General features: G+C 47.5%; 1 protein-coding gene across 3 annotated transcripts in view; it reads right to left on the bottom strand.

Moving 5' to 3' along the window:
• Positions 1-22,714, bottom strand: part of ASPH (aspartate beta-hydroxylase) — a 303,114-nt gene that overhangs the window by 55,408 nt on the left and 224,992 nt on the right. For all 3 annotated transcript variants that reach the window (XM_075353241.1, XM_075353243.1, XM_075353242.1), the window contains one exon: positions 11,574-11,724. In XM_075353241.1, the coding sequence (XP_075209356.1) occupies positions 11,574-11,724 (151 nt within the window). The remainder of the gene's footprint in view (positions 1-11,573; positions 11,725-22,714) is intronic.

Raw genomic sequence — 22,714 nt, 5'->3', positions numbered from 1 at the left:
ATGTGTGACAAGAGAACCTTCCGGTATAGCACTCCTTCTCTCAGAATCAGCCGGTCCCACTGGCTGAGCAGGGTCAAGGTCCCGGTAGACAGTCGCGCCCGTATATCGGCGGGAGGCTTCTGCTGCCGTTTCACCCATTGTTTGAGTAGAGCCCAATCGGGGTTCTGGTCCTGAATCCTGCACCACTCCTGGGGTGGCAAGGCGACTCCCACCGGAGTTCCAGCTTCGCCCACAACGAGCTGGCGGTGATCCACCATCTGTTGGGCGAGCTTTGCAAAGTCAGGTGTCTCGTCCCCTTCTAATTCTTCATCCCGGTCTCGGTTGAGTAAGGGGTATGACACTCTAGACAGGCTGTCCGCATTTTGGTTCTCAGCGCCAGCCCGATACTTGATCTTGTAATTGAACTTGGAGAGCCGAGCCATCCAACGCTGCTCCATGACTCCGAGCTTCGCATTTTCTAGATGGGCCAACGGGTTGTTATCGGTCAGGACTAGTACTTCGGTCCCCGTGAGATACCCTGCAAATTTCTCCGCCATAGCCCACGTTAGGGCCAACAGCTCCAGCCGGAACGAGCTATAATTGGTGGGGTTCTTCTCGCCCTCATGTAGGGACCGACTGGCATAGGCTATGACCCGTTCCTTGCCGTCTTGGACCTGTGAAAGTACTGCCCCTAGACCCTGTAAACTGGCATCGGTGTGTAGTTGGAAGGGCAGGTTGTAGTCCGCATATGCCAGGATGGGGGGAGACGTTAAGGCACCCTTTAGGGCTTGGAAGGAGTCTTCCTGGCTGGGTCCCCAGCGGATGAGTCGTCCTCTGGGGCTGTTGGTGGTCCCTCGAAGCAGATCCTGCAAGGGTGCAGCAAGCCGGGCGAAGTTTTTGACGAACCGGCGGTAGTAGCCGGCCAACCCCAGGAAAGCCCTGACCTCCTTGACGTTTGTGGGCTGCGGCCAATCCCGTACGGCGGCTATCTTCTCTGAAGATGGCTGGACGCCTTCGGCTGAGATCCGGTGACCCAGGTAATTGATCTCGGGCTGCAGAAGACGGCACTTGTTGGGTTTCAACTTCAGGCCATGTTCCCTCAACCTACTGAACACACGGCCCAGCTGCTGCAGGTGTTCTTCAAATGTGGCCGAATAGACTACAATGTCGTCCAGATAGATGAGGGTGAAGTCGAAGTTGAAGTCTCCCAAGCAGCGCTCCATCAGCCGCTGGAAAGTCCCCGGCGCGTTGTTCAGACCAAAGGGCATCCGGTCAAACTCGTACAGGCCCATGGGTAAGATGAAAGCAGTCTTCTCTCTATCTTTCTCATGCATAGGTACCTGCCAATATCCGCTGGCCAGATCCAACGAGGAGAAGTATTTGGCTTTCTTCAGGGCTGTCAGGGATTCTTCGATCCTTGGCAGAGGGTACGAGTCCCGGATGGTGCAAGCATTCAAACGGCGGTAGTCCACACAGAATCTCAGGCATCCGTCCTTCTTCTTGACTAACACTACCGGCGCCGCCCAGGGGCTCTGGCTTTCCCGTACCACTCCCGCGTGTAGCATGGAATTCAGGAGATTTTTCACTTCTTGGTATTGCTGGGGAGGAATTTGGCGGTACCTTTCACGGATAGGAGCAGTGTCACCGGTGGGGATCTCGTGTTTGATACTGGTGGTGCACCCAAAATCGGTGTCGTGCCGGGCAAAGGACGCCTGATGCTCTTGGAGTAGCTCTTCCACCTGAGACACCTCCCGTTTGGAGTATTGGGATACGTCCAACTGACACTTCTCTCGGAGTTCTCGCCCCACGTTGGTGTCACCCGCGACAGCGGCCATGGTAGAGACCGTCACTGTCCAATCTCCCTCTGTAGACGGTACAAACTGGAGGGGGCTCATAGGGGTCACCTCTTCGGTTAGAGCGTAGACTCGGCCGAGCTGTGTCCCGGCTTCTAGGTCAACGCTCACATTAGCCGTGTTGCCCAGCCTGACAGGAATTCTTCTCTTTCTCACTACTGCTAGAGTTCGAGCGACTAGTGGGTTCAGCTTCCCCTCCCTCGGGGAGCGCGGCTCAATCAGCACCTCCACGCCTTCAAACTGTCTCATGGTGCCAAGGGGTAGTGAGATAACTGTCTCTTTTCCAGCTGGTAAGGTGATCCTAGTATGGCGGGGTACGGTGACCGTGGCCAGCGGCAGCTGTTCTTCGGTCATTCGCTGGAGGTTGCAGGTCCGGACCACTTGTTGAAAGGCACGGCGGGTGGCCTTATGTGCGGTCACTCCTTGCCAGTACTTGGGCCCCTTCTTGGTAAACAGCACCAGATTCAGGTCCTTCAAGATGTTCATCCCAATAATCATGGGCGTTTCTGGTTCAAAGCCTTCCCTGACCACAATTATCCCTCTCTTCCCGAGATCTTGGCCACAGATTTCGGTGTTCATCCAGGCAACTCCCGACACCGGAATGGGTAGATTATTGGCTGCTTTGATCTTGATGGCGGTATCAGGGTCATAGGCAACTCGCGGTTTTAGACATTCTTCGTAGAACTGCTCGGAGATAGTGGATACCTGAGACCCAGTATCCATTAACCCTTGTACGGCGATCCCTTCCAGTAATACTTCTAGGGTGGGGCTATTTGATGCAAGTTTGTTCCGTGGCTGGCTCTGTTTTCCTACACCCCTCTCTTTGGCATCCCCTGTCGAGTGAGCCTCTTTGACAGGGGCGTCTAGTTTAAAGGCGGCCTCTGTTGTGGGACCTGACTTGCTGGTTCTGTTAGATCGGACTGTGGAGGAGCTTGAAAGTTCTGAGGGCAACGGTTGGCTCTATGGCGGGGATCGCCGCATGTCCAGCATCTTCCCATCGGCCGGCTGGGTTGTTGTCTCGCTTGCCGGCCCGCCTGTTGATCTAAGGTGAGCTGTAACACCTGTTTCTGCAACTCTGCCACCATCTGTTTCAGTTCCTCCGTGTTGCTGTTCGGCGTCCCGATATCAGATATGGACCTGCAAGCCGCGGTATATGTCTGTGTCTCCACGACAGGCCCCCTTGAACGTTCTATAGCTTCTTGTTTGACCTCAGCGAACGTAAAGGCCGGATTTATCCGGAGTAGATCTTGCAATGAGCGGTTAAGGTACGGGTCTCTCAATCCGGTCACAAACTGATCTCTCAACACCAGGTCACGGGTACCCGTACTAGCTATCTGTTCTTCTTTTCTACAGGCTTGTTCTAGTAGCACTTGAAGGGCATTGGCATATTGAGGGATGTCCTCCGACTCGAGTTGCGTCCGCCGGAAAAACATATAGCGCAATGTTCCCGCATATGTGGTCGGTCCATAGGTGTTCTCCAGCACCCGCACTAAGTCATCCAACGTACGCTGGCCCCTAACCGTCTCCAGCCTGACTGTCGTCCACGCTTCCCCTTCTAGTGTTAGCATGGCCATTTCTGCTAAGGTCTTAGGGTCAGTGTTATACATTTCCCCCACTATCTTAAGTTGTTCAGTCCATTCCGTTACAGGATAGTTCCGTCCGTCAAACTTCCTCACCTGATTGACAATAGACGGCGGGGGAGCTGTCTGGTTATAAGTTACTACCGGGGGATGATTTTGTTGGTCACACATCTTGCCGACTACGCCACATGAAGCGACCGATGGGAGGGCCGCGGGTGTGTGTGTATGCTCTATTCCAACAAAATCCCCATACTCAGATTTTACCGGTAGTAACATTTCTTTACTAGGAAACATGTTTATAATACAATCAACTGAGCTATCTGCACACATGGGTATAGGAAGCCCCTGGACTTTCACTCCTTCCGGGTATGCAGCAAGAAAAAAACAACAACAAAAAAATGGCGGCAACTTTCCCTAACTTTCCCTACAAACACGTACCAGTCTATCCCGAAAGAAGATGTCGCTCCCACGTCGCAGGCCTGGGGTCTCGCGGTGATGGGTCCCGGTGCAGCGCTGGAGAGATGAAGCTCCTCGGTCTTTTCTTTTCTTTTATCTTCCCCAGCTGGTGACGGATTATAAGTAGTCTTTTGGTCCCGGAGCACGCCGGGCAGAAGAAGGCAGGTCACAGTCCCTGCAATTACACTCAGATGGCGGTGCTCGGTAGTCTGGTTAACTCCCTGAGGAAAACAAAGTTCTGCAGACTGGGAGTGACAGAAACTGCTTTCACCGGGTGATTTCTTCCTGACTTTTGCGGCAAAACGAGCCCTCTCTTCAGGGAGACCACACGCAGGACTCTCCTCACTGAGCTCCGGAGCTGAACACCACCTTCCCGCGTTTTCTCTTCTGGTTTTTCACACACCAGCTCCTGTGGGGAATTTCCCAGCTCTGTGTTTGTCGTTGTACAGTACGACGCTGCCCCCTTGTGGGCAATTGCTGGAACAGTATTCAAAGCCATTTCTACAGAAGGGATACAGTCGGACTTGTTGACCCCATTACAACTATAATACAGATAATAAGCTGCACACTAACCACTATACCACTTTACCATTTTTCATGTTTATATTTTTATAGTGGTTAGTGTGCAGCTTATTATCTGTATTATGAACCAGAGAAGCGTGAGAGAATGAAAAGACACACAGTGAGTGGTTGTAACCCAGAACGAAAACCAGTAGAAAAATCTAGGACTGGTTGAAGGCAATAGCACCCCTTGCGGGTCAGGTCTGAAGTTGGACGCAGTCCAGTGTGGCAGATAAAAGAGCGTTGCTACTCCCTGTTGCTGGGAGGACGTGGAACCACACGGGTGTTAGAATGACACTCCAGGACAGTTGCATTGTGCTAGGCCGGGCTGTGGCAGGATAACTGGGCATATCTAATGCTAATGAAACATACTACATGATATGTACCTGCTACTTCTCCTGTAGAGTTGCCATCCAGAGACTGTGTAGTAAAGAACTGTTGTGTTATAAGAACTATCAGTCTCTGTCTCAGTTTCCTCTATGATCCGGTCTTGGCCTGCCCAAGACAACAGCGAGAAGCGGCCTTCTGACAGATATGAACAGCACCACACCTATCCACACATCAAGCCAGGAATACAACACTTTTTTGTTAAGGGTGGCCAGGACGCCTACAGGAGGGAATTTCACTAAGATGGTGAATGAAGGTGCAGGTCTAAGAGAAGACGTCGCCCATCTTAGGCAGCAATGGAGTGAAAGTGTGGAAAGGTCTGTGCAGCCCTTCGAAGGCTTTGCCTGCAGGAAGAGGAACTGTGCCTGGAGATGCCGGCCCATGTTGAACAGTGCCTGCCTCCAGAGAGCGTGGCAGAAGGAGAGACCCCCACTCATCGAAGGAAACTGATGGCGAATGGGTGCAGTGTATGCAGAAATGGGCAACTGACCAGGAGGCCCTGTCCTGGAAGAGGCAGTGCAAGGCAGGAAAACGCTTGCAACAGAGCAGGATGGCACCATTGTTGGTAAGCGTGCAGGAGACGATGGAGCATGGTGGTGTATTCTGTGACAGTGGCAGCAATATAAAGTATGGCAGAAGATATTTGTGTTTCCCCATTCCAGTTTGTTTTGCACACAAACTCCTTATCGTACTGCCAAATTAGTAAAAAATAACAAATCTTCAAATTTTCACACTGGTCACAAACTCTACTAAAGACCCATGATTCTTTCTCTGTGCAGATGACTTTTCAGCAATCTCATTATCATTAAAAGCAGGATTATAATGAATGGCAACACCTCTAAATATATATATATATACAGTTAGGTCCAGAAATATTTGGACAGTGACACAATTTTCGCGAGTTGGGCTCTGCATGCCACCACATTGGATTTGAAATGAAACCTCTACAACAGAATTCAAGTGCAGATTGTAACGTTTAATTTGAAGGTTTGAACAAAAATATCAGATAGAAATAGTAGGAATTGTACACATTTCTTTACAAACACTCCACATTTTAGGAGGTCAAAAGTAATTGGACAAATAAACCAAACGCAAACAAAATATTTTTATTTTCAATATTTTGTTGCGAATCCTTTAGAGGCAATCACTGCCTTAAGTCTGGAACCCATGGACATCACCAAACGCTGGGTTTCCTCCTTCTTAATGCTTTGCCAGGCCTTTACAGCCGCAGCCTTCAGGTCTTGCTTGTTTGTGGGTCTTTCCGTCTTAAGTCTGGATTTGAGCAAGTGAAATGCATGCTCAATTGGGTTAAGATCTGGTGATTGACTTGGCCATTGCAGAATGTTCCACTTTTTTGCACTCATGAACTCCTGGGTAGCTTTGGCTGTATGCTTGGGGTCATTGTCCATCTGTACTATGAAGCGCCGTCCGATCAACTTTGCGGCATTTGGCTGCATCTGGGCTGAAAGTATATCCCGGTACACTTCAGAATTCATCCGGCTACTCTTGTCTGCTGTTATGTCATCAATAAACACAAGTGACCCAGTGCCATTGAAAGCCATGCATGCCCATGCCATCACGTTGCCTCCACCATGTTTTACAGAGGATGTGGTGTGCCTTGGATCATGTGCCGTTTCTTTTCTTCTCCAAACTTTTTTCTTCCCATCATTCTGGTACAGGTTGATCTTTGTCTCATCTGTCCATAGAATACTTTTCCAGAACTGAGCTGGCTTCATGAGGTGTTTTTCAGCAATTTAACTCTGGTCTGTCTATTTTTGGAATTGATTAATGGTTTGCATCTAGATGTGAACCCTTTGTATTTACTTTCATGGAGTCTTCTCTTTACTGTTGACTTAGAGACAGATACACCTACTTCACTGAGAGTGTTCTGGACTTCAGTTGATGTTGTGAACGGGTTCTTCTTCACCAAAGAAAGTATGCGGCGATCATCCACCACTGTTGTCATCCGTGGACGCCCAGGCCTTTTTGAGTTCCCAACTTCACTAGTCAATTCCTTTTTTCTCAGAATGTACCCGACTGTTGATTTTGCTACTCCAAGCATGTCTGCTATCTCTCTGATGGATTTTTTCTTTTTTTTCAGCCTCAGGATGTTCTGCTTCACCTCAATTGAGAGTTCCTTAGACCGCATGTTGTCTGGTCACAGCAACAGCTTACAAATGCAAAACCACACACCTGTAATCAACCCCAGACCTTTTAACTACTTCATTGATTACAGGTTAACGAGGGAGATGCCTTCAGAGTTAATTGCAGCCCTTAGAGTCCCTTGTCCAATTACTTTTGGTCCCTTTAAAAAGAGGAGGCTATGCATTACAGAGCCATGATTCCTAAACCCTTTCTCCGATTTGGATGTGAAAACTCTCATATTGCAGCTGGGAGTGTGCACTTTCAGCCCATATTATATATATAATTGTATTTCTGAACATGTTTTTGTAAACAGCTAAAATAACAATACTTGTGTCACTGTCCAAAAATTTCTGGACCTAACTGTCGCACGCGATAGTCCCCGCCCCTGTCGCAGGTACGATATCTTGTGATAGCTGGCGTAGCGATAATTATCGCTACGCCAGCTTCACATGCACTCACCTGGCCTGCGACCGTCGCTCTGGCCGGTCACCCGCCTCCTTCCTAAAGGGGCAGGTCGTGCGGCGTCACACGGCAGGCGGCCAATGGCGACGAGGGGCGGAGATGAGCAGGATGTAAACATCCCGCCCACCTCCTTCCTTCCGTATAGCCGCTGGCGGCAGGTAAGGAGATGTTCCTCGTTCCTGCGGCTTCACACACAGCGATGTGTGCTGCCGCAGGAACGAGGAACTACATCGCGGCACCGGCATTATGGAAATGTCGGAGCCTGCACCGATGATACGATAACGACGCTTTTGCGCTCGTTCATCGTATCATCTAGGATTTACACACTACGACATCGCAAGTGACGCCGGATGTGCGTCACTTTCGATTTGACCCCACCGACATCGCACCTGCGATGTCGTAGTGTGCAAAGCCGCCCTTAGTCATTTATAACCAACAATGTTGTGTGTACTGAGGAAATCATCCAGCCCTTTTTTAAAAGCTGTTATAGTATCTGCCATTACTACCTCTTGTGGTAGTGTATTCCACAGTCTGACTGCTCTAACTGTAAAGAACCCTTTCCTATTTAGCTGTCGGAATTGCTTTTCTTCCACTCGCAGTGAGTGCCCCCTGGTCCTTAGTATTGTCTTTGGAAGAAATAAGTCATGTGCCAGTCCTTTTGTATTGACCACACATGTATTTATACATATAAATGAGATCTCCTCTGAGACGTCTTTTTTCTAAGCTAAACATATCTAACTTTTTCAACCTGTCATCATATGGGAGGCCTTCCATTCCTTGTAGTAGTCTAGTTGCCCGCCTTTGAACTGAGACGCTAACTTCTGAATGTCCTTTTTAAAATGTGGAGCCCAAAACTGGATCCCATATTCCAGATATGGCCTTACAAGTGATTTATAAAAGGGTAACAATACGTTGGGATCATGGGATCTAATCTCTCTTTTTATACACCCTAGAATCTTGTTTGCTTTAGCAGCTGCTGCTTGACATTGAGTGCTGCTGCTCAGCTTATTTGTAATAAGAATACCCAAGTCCTTCTCCTGTTCTGTAGTCCCGAGTTTACTTCCATTTAATGTATACGCAGTTATAGATTACTCCATCCTAGGTGCATTACTTTACATTTATCAACATTAAATCTCATTTGCCAAGTTTCTGACCATTCTGACATCTTATCCAGATCTTTTTCTAATATTGTACTATCAAGGTCAGTTTTTAATATCCTACATAGTTTGGTGTCATCAGCAAAGACACACTTTACTATCAATCCCATCCACAAGGTCATTAATAAAGAGATTAAAAAGAATCGGTCCTAGCACAGATCCCTGCGGCACCCCACTGCTGACTATAGCCCATTTAGAGATTCTCATTTGGTCTGACATGCACTGTGAGCTGTGAGGTATTATATAGATAGGTGTGTGCCTTTCCAAATCAAGTCCTATCATTTTCATTAAACACAGCTGGACTCCAATGAAGGAGTAGAACCGTCTCAAGGAGGATCACAAGGAAATAGACAGCATGTGACTTAAATATGAGTGTCTGAGCAAAGGGTCTGAATATTTATGACCATGTCCTATTTTAGTTTTTCTTGTTTAATATATTTGCAAAAATGTCTTCATTTCAGGTTTTTTTCTGTCAAGATGGGGTGCAGAGTGTACATTAATGAGAAAAAAATGAACTTTTTTGAATTTACCAAATGGCTGCAATGAAACATAGAGTGAAAAATGTAGAGGGGGCTCAATACTTTCCATACCCACTGTGTGTGTGTATATATGTATATACAGTGCCTACAAGTAGTATTCACCCCCCTGCAGATTTAGCAGGTTTGATAAGATGCAAATAAGTTAGAGCCTGCAAACTTCAAACAAGAGCAGGATTTATTAACAGATGCATAAATCTTACAAACCAACAAGTTATGTTGCTCAGTTAAATTTTAATACATTTTCAACATAAAAGTGTGGGTCAATTATTATTCAACCCCTAGGTTTAATATTTTGTGGAATAACCCTTGTTTGCAATTACAGCTAATAATCGTCTTTTATAAGACCTGATCAGGCCGGCACAGGTCTCTGGAGTTATCTTGGCCCACTCCTCCATGCAGATCTTCTCCAAGTTATCTAGGTTCTGTGGGTGTCTCATGTGGACTTTAATCTTGAGCTCCTTCCACAAGTTTTCAATTGGGTTAAGGTCAGGAGACTGACTAGGCCACTGCAACACCTTGATTTTTTCCCTCTTGAACCAGGCCTTGGTTTTCTTGGCTGTGTGCTTTGGGTCGTTGTCTTGTTGGAAGATGAAATGACGACCCATCTTAAGATCCTTGATGGAGGAGCGGAGGTTCTTGGCCAAAATCTCCAGGTAGGCCGTGCTATCCATCTTCCCATGGATGCGGACCAGATGGCCAGGCCCCTTGGCTGAGAAACAGCCCCACAGCATGATGCTGCCACCACCATGCTTGACTGTAGGGATGGTATTCTTGGGGTCGTATGCAGTGCCATCCAGTCTCCAAACGTCACGTGTGTGGTTGGCACCGAAGATCTCGATCTTGGTCTCATCAGACCAGAGAACCTTGAACTAGTCTGTCTCAGAGTCCTCCAAGTGATCATGAGCAAACTGTAGACGAGCCTTGACATGACGCTTTAAAAGTAAAGGTACCTTACGGGCTCGTCTGGAACGGAGACCATTGCGGTGGAGTACGTTACTTATGGTATTGACTGAAACCAATGTCCCCACTGCCATGAGATCTTCCTGGAGCGCCTTCCTTGTTGTCCTTGGGTTAGCCTTGACTCTTCGGACAAGCCTGGCCTCGGCACGGGTGGAAACTTTCAAAGGCTGTCCAGGCCGTGGAAGGCTAACAGTAGTTCCATAAGCCTTCCACTTCCGGATGATGCTCCCAACAGTGGAGACAGGTAGGCCCAACTCCTTGGAAAGGGTTTTGTACCCCTTGCCAGCCTTGTGACCCTCCACGATCTTGTCTCTGATGGCCTTGGAATGCTCCTTTGTCTTTCCCATGTTGACCAAGTATGAGTGCTGTTCACAAGTTTGGGGAGGGTCTTAATTAGTCAGAAAAGGCTGGAAAAAGAGATAATTAATCCAAACATGTGAAGCTCATTGTTCTTTGTGCCTGAAATACTTCTTAATGCTTTAGGGGAACCAAACAGAATTATTGTGGTTTGAGGGGTTGAATAATAAATGACCCTCTGAATAAACTTTTCCCAATTTAAAAAAAATAAATAAAAAAATAAATAACATTCTTTTTTGCTGCAGTGCATTTCACACTTCCAGGCTGATCTACAGTCCAAATGTCACAATGCCAAGTTAATTCCGAATGTGTAAACCTGCTAAATCTGCAGGGGGTTGAATACTACTTGTATGCACTGTATATATATATACACACACACACACACACACACACACACACACAGTGGGCATTGAAAGTATTCAGACCCCTTTACATTTTACATTATTTATATATATATATATATATATATATATATATATAGTATATATACAGTATATATATATATATATATATATATATATATATATATATACAGTATATATATATATATATATATATATATATATATATATACAGTATATATATATATATATATATATATATATATATATATATATATATATATACAGTATATATATATATATATATATATATATATATATATATATATACACATACACATATGTGGTGAAATGGAAAAATGAAAAAAAAAACCAGCCAAATCTTTACAAATATATACAAAACAAAAAAGCATTATTGTTTGATGACACATTCCCTTTAATAAGATTTCTTCAATAAGTAAAAGCAGTTTGGACCTCCTGATACACTTTGCACCAATGTCTGAAGATTGCAATCAGCTGGAGCATGGGCTGATGGAATAAGCATTTCTGTCAGTGACAATTACAACTGAAACTTTACATATAACACGAAAGTAGAAGTGGGATCCGGCTAATTCTGGAGCTGGATCCCATTTCTACCTGCTTTTCTGAACCTTTCCGTGCACAGTGGATCATTCGCAGTGAGTGGACAGGTGGCACATACTGAATCACATCATACGGTAAACAGTTTTACTATCTGCATACTTAGAAAACATCAGACTTAATTCCCTTTTCAAGGTTTTATTAAGAGCCATCTTACCCAGAAATTGCTGGCGATTAGCTCTTCTCTTAAGTGACATTTTCACAAGATCAGTAGGAACATTGGGCATCCCAGCCACTTCTTCATAAGTGCCAATAGCGCGCAGCAGAATGTCATTACTCCTCATCTTCTCAGCAAGGTCATCTTCACACTGATGGAAAAGTCATAGATGGATGTAGTTAAAGAGAAGTTTCTATCAAGCTGACATCTGAATAAGCTATTGATTTCTAATGGGGTCTATCAGAGTTATATTTTTTTCCTGCATAATATTGCTCTTTTCACAAAAAAGAAGTTTGGTCCTCCAGAATCATAACGGGAATCTGCCACCAGGTTTTTGCTACCCCATAGAAGAGCAGCATGATGGCAGGCAAGCTGATTCCAGCGATGTCACTTACTGAGGTATTTGATGCAGTTTTGAAAAAATCCTTGTTTTCTTCTGCTGTAGATCTACAAGTTCTCTGAATGCTGAGCTCTGTATAACCCCGCCCCCACCACTGATTGGCTACTATGTGCACTATAGGGAGAAATCTGCCAATCAGAGATTATAGTTATCCTCTACTGATAAACTCCGACTGATAAAACAGCGATTTTATTAAAACTACAGCAAACCAGTGTGTGACACATCAGTAGAATCAGGGTCTCTGCCCCTACGTTATGCTACTCACAGCAAAAACCTGGTGACAGATTCCCTTTAATGAGGACCGCTCAATAAATTTTTCATGCTAAACTGGACAAATGATGTAAGAGTGGCTACGAGTCAAATAAAACGTTCTTAATCAACTTTAATAAAATGCCCCCACCATAGTTTAAAACAGGTTTTCCAGTGTATATGTTATGTTATGATAGAGCTCTGATTTCCTGCTCTCACCTCCTGCATGAATCACTGTGGGAGAAGAGGCAGTACAGCTGAGTTTAGCTCTGTCAAATTACAAATCCCTATCAGCTCTCCTCTTCTCATAGCACTGTGCTGGCCCTGCCCCAATACTGCCTGTAGAGAATTCAGATTTGACAACCGACCAGAAATTCCTCAGCAGTCCGTAAAAATATGGCACTTTTTTCCTCATCCATAAAAAAACCCAAAACTTGTTGCATTCATTTAATAGAAAGTTTCATTGATTGCTCCCAGGGGAAATAAATGCGTTCTGGTCATGTGATGGACCCATAAGTGGTGGATCATTAAAGACAGGGTAAAGCCTATCAGAGCGGAGCACCTAAGTGACCACCACATCACCAGGACAGTTTTGTGCAAGGAATTAATAAAAAACATACACTGAAAATTGAAAACATTTCATTGTCTAAACCATAATATCTATCTGGTAAAGATGAGCAAATCTTTTCAAATTAAAATTCCTCAATTATGTGATTTTTTTACATTTATTTTTATTTTTCATTCTGCTGCAAATTGAAGGTACTGCAAAGTCTCCAATTCCCTAGAAAATATGTGTATGACGCTCTGAGGTCTCCTAGGACTGTATCCATCACCTTTCAAGAATTTTAGTAATATCAGATTTACTTCAACATATTTAGCTATGGGTAAACAGATGGTAATCGTTCTACATTGCGCTTGTTATATGTACAGTTTTATCAGTGTTGTATCCTTTCTCTATCTCTATGGTTAAGCTGTGACGTCGTTTCACTATCCAGATTCACTGCAAAATGGTTGCTGCATTCCCTGCTTCTGCTTTTATACAGCCTACAATAGTCTTCCCCTTGTGTTTTTGAGCAATTTTAGTAATATCGCGCAAAGCAAATCACACATTATTGTTTCATCTGCCGAGTAAGCGAGTTCATAAGGAACTGAGATGATTCCAATTTGCATTGAATCAATTTGCTTCTCTGTACAATCTGATGAAGCTGAATTACAGCTTTAATTCACTGTTATTTCTTAATTAAACAAAAAACAAGTACAGGTTGGCAAAAATGCTGCCTACAAATGCCCAAGGGCAGTGAATCAACATTTATGTATAGTTCCCCTGCAGTGGTAGTTCAGGCATTTATTTATTTCATAGTAAAATAACAGCTACTTGTGTCAGTGAGTTTATGATGTCGCTGCTCTCTATATTTGCTGTAGAAGGACCAGTGAGACAAACATCTGAGATTCATTCAACAATCCGTCACAAAGATATAACATCGGAGGGCTCTCTGAGGCTCCCAAAAGCATGCAGCCCGGCTAACGGCAATATAGAAACCTTTTTATGAAGTACATTTCTATACTATACACTAGGTAAGTCTACAGTGCGGAATATATCACCTACCCAATCACACAATTCAGTGAGGAAGTGCCAAAAGAAGAAAACGAAACATTAGACATACTGGATGGATAGAAACATACTACATACATTACATGCCAATAGTACATACAGTGAAGGAAATAATTATGTGATCCCTTTCTGATTTTGTACATTTGCCCACTGACAAAGACATGAACAGTCTATAATTTTAACCCCTTCAGCCCCCGGGCATTTTGTGTTTTTTTGTTTTGTTTTTTTTCCTCTCTTTTTTTCCGAGAGCCGTAACTTTTTTATTTTTCCATCAATCTTGCCATATGAGGGCTTGTTTTTTGCGGGACGAGTTGTACTTTTAAATGAAACCATAAGTTTTACCATATAGTGTACTGGAAAACGGCAAAAAAATTCCAAGTGCGGAAAAATTGCAAAAAAGTGTGATTGTACAATAGTTTTTGGGATATTTTATTCACAGTGTTCACTATAAGAAGGGCAGTGAGCCCCATAGGGGTGAATGGACCCCATGACTAGCAGGAGGGTGCAAGGTTAGGAAGGGGTTTAATTGGATTACATGGATAGGGGATATATGGGGCTATAGGATTGGTAGAAGGGAGCTGTAAGGGGATTGGAGGGGAGCAAGGAAGGGGTGGGGGGTTTGTGGGAGGTATAAGAGAGGGGGTGTACTGATTACCTCCCCTTTTGTCGCCGGAAAGTTGTGTCCCCAGGACGTTGTGCTGCCTGCTGCCATGGCTGACCTTGCTGAGCTGCTGGACATGGTGCGTGGGGCCTCCGAGGTCCTGGGTGTGGACGCTCTGCGGCAGCAGCTGGCGGCGGTCTGTGGGGCTGGAGCGGCGCTGCCTGCTGCTCCTGCGCCCGGGCCGCTGCTACGTGCTCGGCGGGCGCGACCGCCGGAGCGCTACTCCCCCAGCTGGAGGGGGAGAATGAGATCCAGGAGCCCCTGCGGGGACCCTCCGGGGCGGCGGAGCCCTTCAACTCACCAAGGGAAGCTGCCGGCCGCCGGGAGGAATCCTCGTCGGACATCCCGCGGGTCGGGGGTGGGCGGAGCCACGGCGAGGCCCACTTCCGGTCCGCGGCCTGCACAGCCCCAGACCGGAGCGGCGATAACAGCAGCCCCCGGTGAAGTGCCGGCCGGGGGTGGCGCTCGGCGTTCAAGACTGATGGAAGAGATTCCCTGCAGGCCGCAGGGGAGAGCTACAGGACGGAGGTCGGGAGCGGAGATGTGGGGAGATCGGAGGAGGGGTACGATGGCCCACAAGCACGGTTGAGATCTATAATTACGGTCCCCCCCAGCGAGGATCGGGCTGGGGGGTGTTCCCAGCGAGGGTCAAGTTCCGCACGGCCTTCCCGCAGTTGGCAGGGAGGGAGCCCACTGAGAGCGACGGGAGAAGTGGCAGCGCAGCAGTCTGGCATGAGTACAGCGAGGAAGGATGGCGGCAGGGCGCCACGGCGGGCAAAAAGGAAGAGGTCTAGCAGGAGTCGCCCGGAGGAGCAGGGTGCGGTGACTGTGGGGGTTGACGGCCGCCAGGTGCGGGCTGTCCCTTCGCTGGTCCCCCCTGACGACTTCGGCAGCTCGTCTGATTCCGGCGAGGAAGAAAGAGCAGCGGCAGGTCGGACAGAGCGGCAGCAGGAAGATCGTGGCACGGCTGTTCCAGCGTCGGTTCAACGGCAGCCTGGTGAGCGGACGACAGAAATGTTTCATGCTGTGGGTAGCACGGGCGGGGGTGGGGGTTCGGTCGCGGGAAGCGTTGCACAGGGGGCGAGTGCGGTCGGACAGTCTGGTTTACCGGGCCCGGAGTTTTGGGGGCAGCTTTTGGGGGTGTTGCAGGGGTTGTCTGCGGAGCGGGTTAGTCGGCCTGGGCCTGCGGCTCCGGTGGGGGCGTGGGTGGGCCCCACGGAGGTGGTACAGTCAGAGGCGCCGGTGCGCGAGTTTGCGACACGGGACCCTACCTCGGCGGTAGGTGCGGGACAGGCGGCTGGTGGGGCGGCTGACGTGGGTGCGAGTAAGGAGGAGGAAAAGGAAAAAGAAAAAGAGGATGAGGTTGTGCGTTTGGATGATAGGGCACGGAGTGAAATTTATGTCTGTTTTGAAGGTCAGTTAGGGGTTCATTTGAAAAAGGAGGTGAGGGAAAAGATTTGGAAAGGGGAGTACGTGGAAATTTTTTCCCTGCTTCCCTTGGAGAAGTTTAATTTGGATAAGGTGAAACCCAGTGATACAAAAAAGGAGAAAGAGGATGAGGAAAAACGGAGGTATAGGCTGATCCCGAGGACGTTTACTAACTGGCTACAGGCCTTTGCGATCTTAGCCAGCGTGATCGGGGAAAAGGAGCCGGAGCATTATTCCGCCCTATTTGGTTATATGGACGCGATAGGGGAGGCGTATAGGGTGTACGGCGGTTTAGGGTGGTTAAGATATGATGAGCAATTCCGGCAACGAAAGGCTCTGCGGCCGGGTGTCCAGTGGGGCCACAAGGATATTTCTTTGTGGATGCGGTTAATGATGGCTCCGGCTCAGCCCTTTCGAGGGGGTTCCGGGAGCCCGGGTGCGAGCGGCGGGTCCTCGGCTGGACAGAAAAAGGGGGCTTGTTGGCAATATAACGAGGGACAGTGTAAGTTCGGGGCCTCTTGTCGGTTCAAACATGAGTGTTCCGGATGTGGAGGGTCCCACCCCTTGGCCAGGTGCTTCAAGAAAGGGAAAGGAAAGGCGGGGGAGGGGTCTGGAAAAAGGGAGGACGCCAGTGAGTGTAGAGGCGATGCTTCCGTATTTAAATAGATACCCGGATGTTCGGGCGGCGGAGTTGTTGGCACGTGGTTTTACGGAGGGCTTTCGGATTCCGTTTGAATCTGAGGCGCCGGTGTTTCGCCCGGGAAACTTGAGATCCACTAAAGAACATCCGGCGGTGGTGAAGGAAAAGCTGCAGAAGGAGGTGGAGTTGGGGAGGATGGCGGGCCCATTCCAGGACCCGCCATTCTCCAAGTTACGGATTTCCCCCCTTGGGGTGGTACCTAAGAAGGAGCCGAACAAGTTTCGGCTAATTCATCATTTATCTTATCCGGCGGGATTGTCGGTGAATGATGGGATATCACCAGAGTTGTCGGTGGTATGTTATGTATCGTTCGATAGGGCCTTGGAGCTGGTAAGGGTTGCAGGGCGGGGGGCCCTGATGGCAAAGGCGGATGTGGAAGCAGCTTTTCGTTTACTCCCGGTGCATCCAGAGAGCCTTCATCTCTTAGGGTGTATGTGGGATGGTGAATACTATGTGGATCGCTGCCTGCCGATGGGCTGTTCCATTTCGTGTGCTTATTTTGAGGCATTCAGTACTTTTGTGGAATGGGTAGTCAAGGAGGTGGCAGGAGTCCATTCGGTGATTCACTATTTGGATGACTTCTTTTGCGTGGGTCCGGCGAGCTCTTCGGTTTGCTCCTTGCTGTTGTTTACGTTAGAGCGGATCGCGCGGAGCCTGGGTATTCCGTTGGCAAAAGAAAAAAACAGAAGGGCCGGTGACGGCTCTATGTTTCTTAGGTATTGAAATTGATACACTGGCAATGGAATGCCGGTTGCCGGAAGGGAAGCTTCTGGATTTGAAGGCGTCGGTGCGGTTTTTGTCTCAGGCCAGGAAGGTGCGGTTGCGGGATTTGCAGTCAGTGCTCGGTAAATTGAATTTCGCTTGTTGCATTATGCCGATGGGGCGGATATTTAACAGGAGACTGGCGGACGCAACCGCGGGGGTGAAAGCTCCAAATCACTTTGTCGGAGTGACGAAAGTGATGAAAGGGGATTTGTTGGTTTGGGAGGAGTTCTTGGACCGGTACAACGGTCGGACCCTTTGGATGAGCGAGGCATTGTCCAATAGCCAACTGGAATTGTACACTGATGCGGCTGGGGCGACAGGTTTTGGAGCAATTTTTCAGACGCGCTGGTGTGTGGGAAAGTGGCCACGGGTTTGGGTAGAAGCAGGTTTGGTAAGGAATTTGGCGCTGCTGGAATTGTTTCCCATTATTGTAGCGGTGGAGTTGTGGGGCCCTGTTTTTTCTGGACGAAAGGTTTGCATGCATTGTGACAACATGGCGGTGGTGCATTCCATCAACGCACTGTCGGCAAAATCCCCACCGGTTGTGGGGTATTTAAGGCATCTGGTGTTGCGCTGCTTGGAGTTAAACATTTGCGTGGTGGCTCGGCATGTGCCTGGGATTCGGAACGAGGTGGCTGACGCGCTATCACGGTTTCAGTTTTGCAGGTTCAGGAAGCTGGTGCCGGAAGCGGACGCGGATGGAGAACCTTGCCCGGACTGGCTGTGGGACCTGGCATCGGTATAGCATTTGAGGGAATTCGGAGATCGGTGTCTGAGGCTACTTGGTTCCGATATCAGGCGGTGTGGAAGGAATGGGCAGAGTTGGAAAGTAGGGACTTCATGGAGTCGGGTTACAAGGGCCGAGTGTTGGGGGTACTGATGTTAATTAGTGGGGACTTCTCGGAAGGTCGATCCATTTCGGTGATGGGTTGCAAGTTGGCGGCGTTGGCCTTTTTGTTTCAGATGCAGGGGGTTCGGGACGCGACTAAGGATTTTCTGGTGCGGCAGGCAATGAAAGGTTTTCGGAAAGGGGCCCAGTCGCGTGACAGGAGGCGGCCGGTGTCATTGCCATTGTTGGTTCGTTTAGTGGGGATTTTAGGGGAGTTGTGTTCGTCTCATTATGAGCAGATGTTGTTTTCGGTAGCTTTTGTATTGGCGTTTTTTGGGGCCTTTCGCATTGGTGAATTGGTCAGCCCGACTAAGCAAGCGATGGGTGGTTTGCTGTTGGAGGATGTAATTCTGGGGGAGGATAGAGTGGAATGTCGGCTTCGCTTTTCGAAGACGGATCAGAGGGGCCGGGGGCGCTTAGTAGTGTTGTTTGCTTTACCGGGGCACCAGTTGTGCCCAGTGGTACAAGTGTCAGAGTTTTTAAGGGTGCGCGGCAGTTACCCTGGCGTTTTTCTTAGACATGTGGACGGATTGGCTTTGTCGCGTTACCAATTCAATGCGGTGCTGAAGATGGCTTTAGCACGGGTGGGGGAGGAGCCACGTGAGTACGGGTCTCACTCCTTCCGGATTGGGGCGGCAACGGAAGCCGCCAGGTGGGGTTTGAGTGAGGATTGTATCCGGCGGATTGGGAGGAGGGAGTCTTCCAGGTTTCGCTTGTACGTTAGGCCTCACTTGATCAGGTGATGCCTCAGGGGTGGGGGATTCCTGGTTTGCGTTTTTGATGCTGGTATGTGACAATTTTCTTGTCTGTTGCTGTTTTTATTCGTGGTTGTTTATATTTTGTAGGGCCCTGCCTTGTGTGGATCCTCGGGCACTCCTACGTGTATTGGGGAGCGTTGCGGGCGGATGTGCGTCGCGATGGTCGGCAGCTTGGAGTGTCGGTGACGGAGGCCCGAGTAAAGTGGCTGGGAATTCGGGGCATGACCTGGGGTAGGATGCGCCCAGAGGTGGCTTATTATAGCCGTATGGATCGTGACCCGGATGTGTTAATTTTACACGTGGGTGGGAACGATTTGGGAGTAAGGTCGGCGAGGGAATTGAAAAGAGACATAAAGCTGGACCGGTTACATTTGTGGAGGGCGTTCCCGGGCATAGTTATTGTGTGGTCGGACATTATAGCTCGGACGCAGTGGCGTTTCGGTAGGTCGGTGGACCGTATTAATAGGGCTCGGAGCAAGCTGAACCGGGCAATTGGCAGGTTTGTGGCGAGAAATGGTGGGTTGGTGGTGCGGCATAGAGAATTGGAGGAGTCCACGGAGCAGTATCTAAGGAGAGATGGGGTTCATCTGACCGATGTGGGTCTAGATTTATGGATGTTGCGTTTGAGGGATGGCCTGGAGCAAGCACTAGGGGTGTGGGGGGCCCGGGCCAAGTAAGGGTGTCACTTGGCCGGGCTGTGGCGGGGTAATAGGTCCGTCAGAGAGGTTGGGAGTACAGACAGTCGGTTTGTTGGTACGAAGTCGCTCAAGGGAAGTGGCTTCGGACTGGATGGGAACTTGTGGGCGGAGGTCCCGCAGGTTCTGGGTAGGGGTAATCAACGATGGAACGTTGTTACCCCTCACCTTGGGCCGGGTGGTCACGGCCGAGGTGGTCCTCTGGGCCGGTTTGGAGGTTACGGCCAGGGGGTTAGGAATGATGGTTGGCCTCTCGGACGGATCTATCGGTGTTTCTGGTTATACGGGTATATATGTATAAGGTTAAGTTTAACAATTGAGTGGCATGTTGGGCCACGAGTTTTTGGTATACATATATACGGTAAATAAAACTGTGGCCATTCCTGCAATAAAGTCGTGGTTCTCGTCTTTATTTAGGTAGATATGGTACGGGGGTGTTTAGCATGGTAACCTGCTTATCCCTTATAGATGCGTCATGGTAAAACTGATGTATCTATGTAATGCCTGAGGTCAGTGCGAGTTTGTAGACACGAAACATGAATAGGTTTACTTGTATTTAAGGGGTTAAAAAAATTCACAAGCCTGTCCAAAAAAAGTGGCGCACGTTTTGCGCCATTTTCCAAAACCTATAGCGTTCTCATTTTTCGGGATCTATGGCTCAGTGACGGCTTATTTTTGCATCTGGAGGTGACGTTTTTAACGGTACCAATTTTGCGCAGATGCTACGTTTTGATCGCCTGTTATTGCATTTTGCGCAAAATTTGCGGCGACCAAAAAACGTAATTTTGGCGTTTAGGATTTCTTTGCCGCTACGCCGTTTACTGATCAGAATAATTGATTTTATATTTTGATAGATCAGGCATTTTTGAACGCGGCGATACCAAATATGTATATATTTTTTATTTTTTTAACCCTTTCATTTTCAATGGGGTGAAAGGGGGGTGATTTGAACTATTACATTTTTTATATTTTTTTTTTTTAAAACTTTTTTTAACTTTTTTTTTTATTTTACTAGTCCTCCAGGGGGCTATAGCGATCAGCAATCCGATCGCTCTGTCCTATCTGCAGATCACAGCTACAGAGCTGAGAACTGCAAATTTGGTGCTTTACTCTCAATGCCAGCTATATTCCGGCATTGAGAGGAAGTGACTCATGTTAGCTACAGGCATCATCACATGACCCTGTGCTACCATGGCAACCACCGAAAGTTACGTGATCATGTCACGTGACTTCCGATGGGGGCGGGGTAAGTCACTGTCATGGCGGCACGCATATACATCTCGCTGCCAGATTTTGGCAGCGAGATGTAAGGGGTTAATGGCCGCGGGTGGAAGCGATTCCACCCACGACTAGCAGGCACACGTCACGTCAACTGTTGAAAACAGCTGATATGTGCGCGGATCGCCGCCGCCTGCCCACGGCAGGGGGCGGGGATTAACTGCACACTATCCATGACGTACCCAGTATGTCATGGGTCATTAAGGGGTTAAGGGTAGGTTAATTTTAACAGTGAGAGATAAAGTATCCAAATAAAATGCAGAAAATCACATTGTATAAGTTATAAAAATGTATTTGCATTTTGCAGAGAGAAGTAATTATTGGATCCCTGTGGCAAACAAGACTTAATACTTGGTGGCGAAACCTTTGTTGGCAAGCACAGCAGTCAGATATTTTTTGTAGTTGATGATGAGGTTTGCACACATGTCAGGAGGAATTTTGCTCCACTCTTCTTTGCAGATCATCTCTAAATCATTAAGATTTTGAGGCTGTCGCTTGGCAACTTGGAGCTTCAGCTCCCTCCATAAGTTTTCTATGGGATTAAGGTCCATGACCTTAATGTGCTTCTTTTTGAGCCACTCCTTTGTTGCCTTGGCTGTATGTTTTGGGTCATTGTCATGTTGGAAAACAAAGCCATGACCCATTTTTAATGTCCTGACGGAGGGAAGGAGGTTGTCACTCAGGATTTTACAGTACATGGCTCCATCCATTGTCCCATTAATGCAGTGAAGTAGTCTTGTGCCTTTAGCACAGAAACACCCCTAAAACATTATGTTTCCACCTCCATGCTTGACAGTAGGGATGGTATTCTTTGGGTCATAGGCAATATATCTCTTCAAACACGGCAGGTTGCGTTAAGGCCAAAGAGCACAATTTTTGTCTCATCTGACCACAACGCCTTCTCCCAACCACTCTCAGTATCATCTAGGTGTTCATTGACAACTTCAGACGGGCCTGCACATGTGCCTTCTTGAGTGGTGGGACTTTGCGGGCACTATAGAATTTTAAAACATTATGGCATAATGTGTTACCAATGGTTTTCTGGGTGACAGTGGTCCCAGCTGCCCTGAGATCATTAAGTTCCCCCCGTGTAGTTTTAGGCTGATCTCTTACCTTACTCATGATCCAGGATACACCACAAGGTGAGTTTTTGCATGGCGCCCCTGATCGATGTCGATTGACACTCATTTTGTAATTCTTACATTTTCTTACTACTGCACCAAAAGTTTTCTCCTTTTCACCCAGCGTCTTACTTATGGTTTTGTAGCCCATTCCAGCCCTGTGCAGGTCTTTGATCTTGTCCATTTTGTAGAGGTTACAGTCTGACGGATTAAATGAGTCTATGGACAGGAGTCTTTTATACAGGTGACAATTTAAGACAGCGGTCTATAATACAGGTAACAAGTTGATTAGGAGCATCTAAGTGGTCTGTAGGAGCCAGAACATTTAGTGGTTGGTAGGGGATCAAATACTTATTTCTCTCTGAAAAATGCAAACAAATTTACCGTATATAATTTATACAATGTGATTTTCTGTATTTTGGATATTCTGTCTCTCACTGTTAAAATGAACCTACCCTTAAAATTATACTGTTCTTGTCTTTGTCAGTGATCAAACTTACAAAATCAGCAAGGGATCAAATAATTATTTCCTTCTCTGTACTAAGGGAACATCTTTATCCTTCAAATGGTCAAAAGTAATGAGCT

The sequence above is a fragment of the Anomaloglossus baeobatrachus genome, chromosome 6 (genome assembly GCF_048569485.1).
Source record: "Anomaloglossus baeobatrachus isolate aAnoBae1 chromosome 6, aAnoBae1.hap1, whole genome shotgun sequence".
NCBI classification, from domain to species: domain Eukaryota; kingdom Metazoa; phylum Chordata; class Amphibia; order Anura; family Aromobatidae; genus Anomaloglossus; species Anomaloglossus baeobatrachus.
The sequence above is the reverse complement of the archived record's forward strand: the minus strand, read 5'-3'. Positions and strand labels throughout refer to the sequence as shown.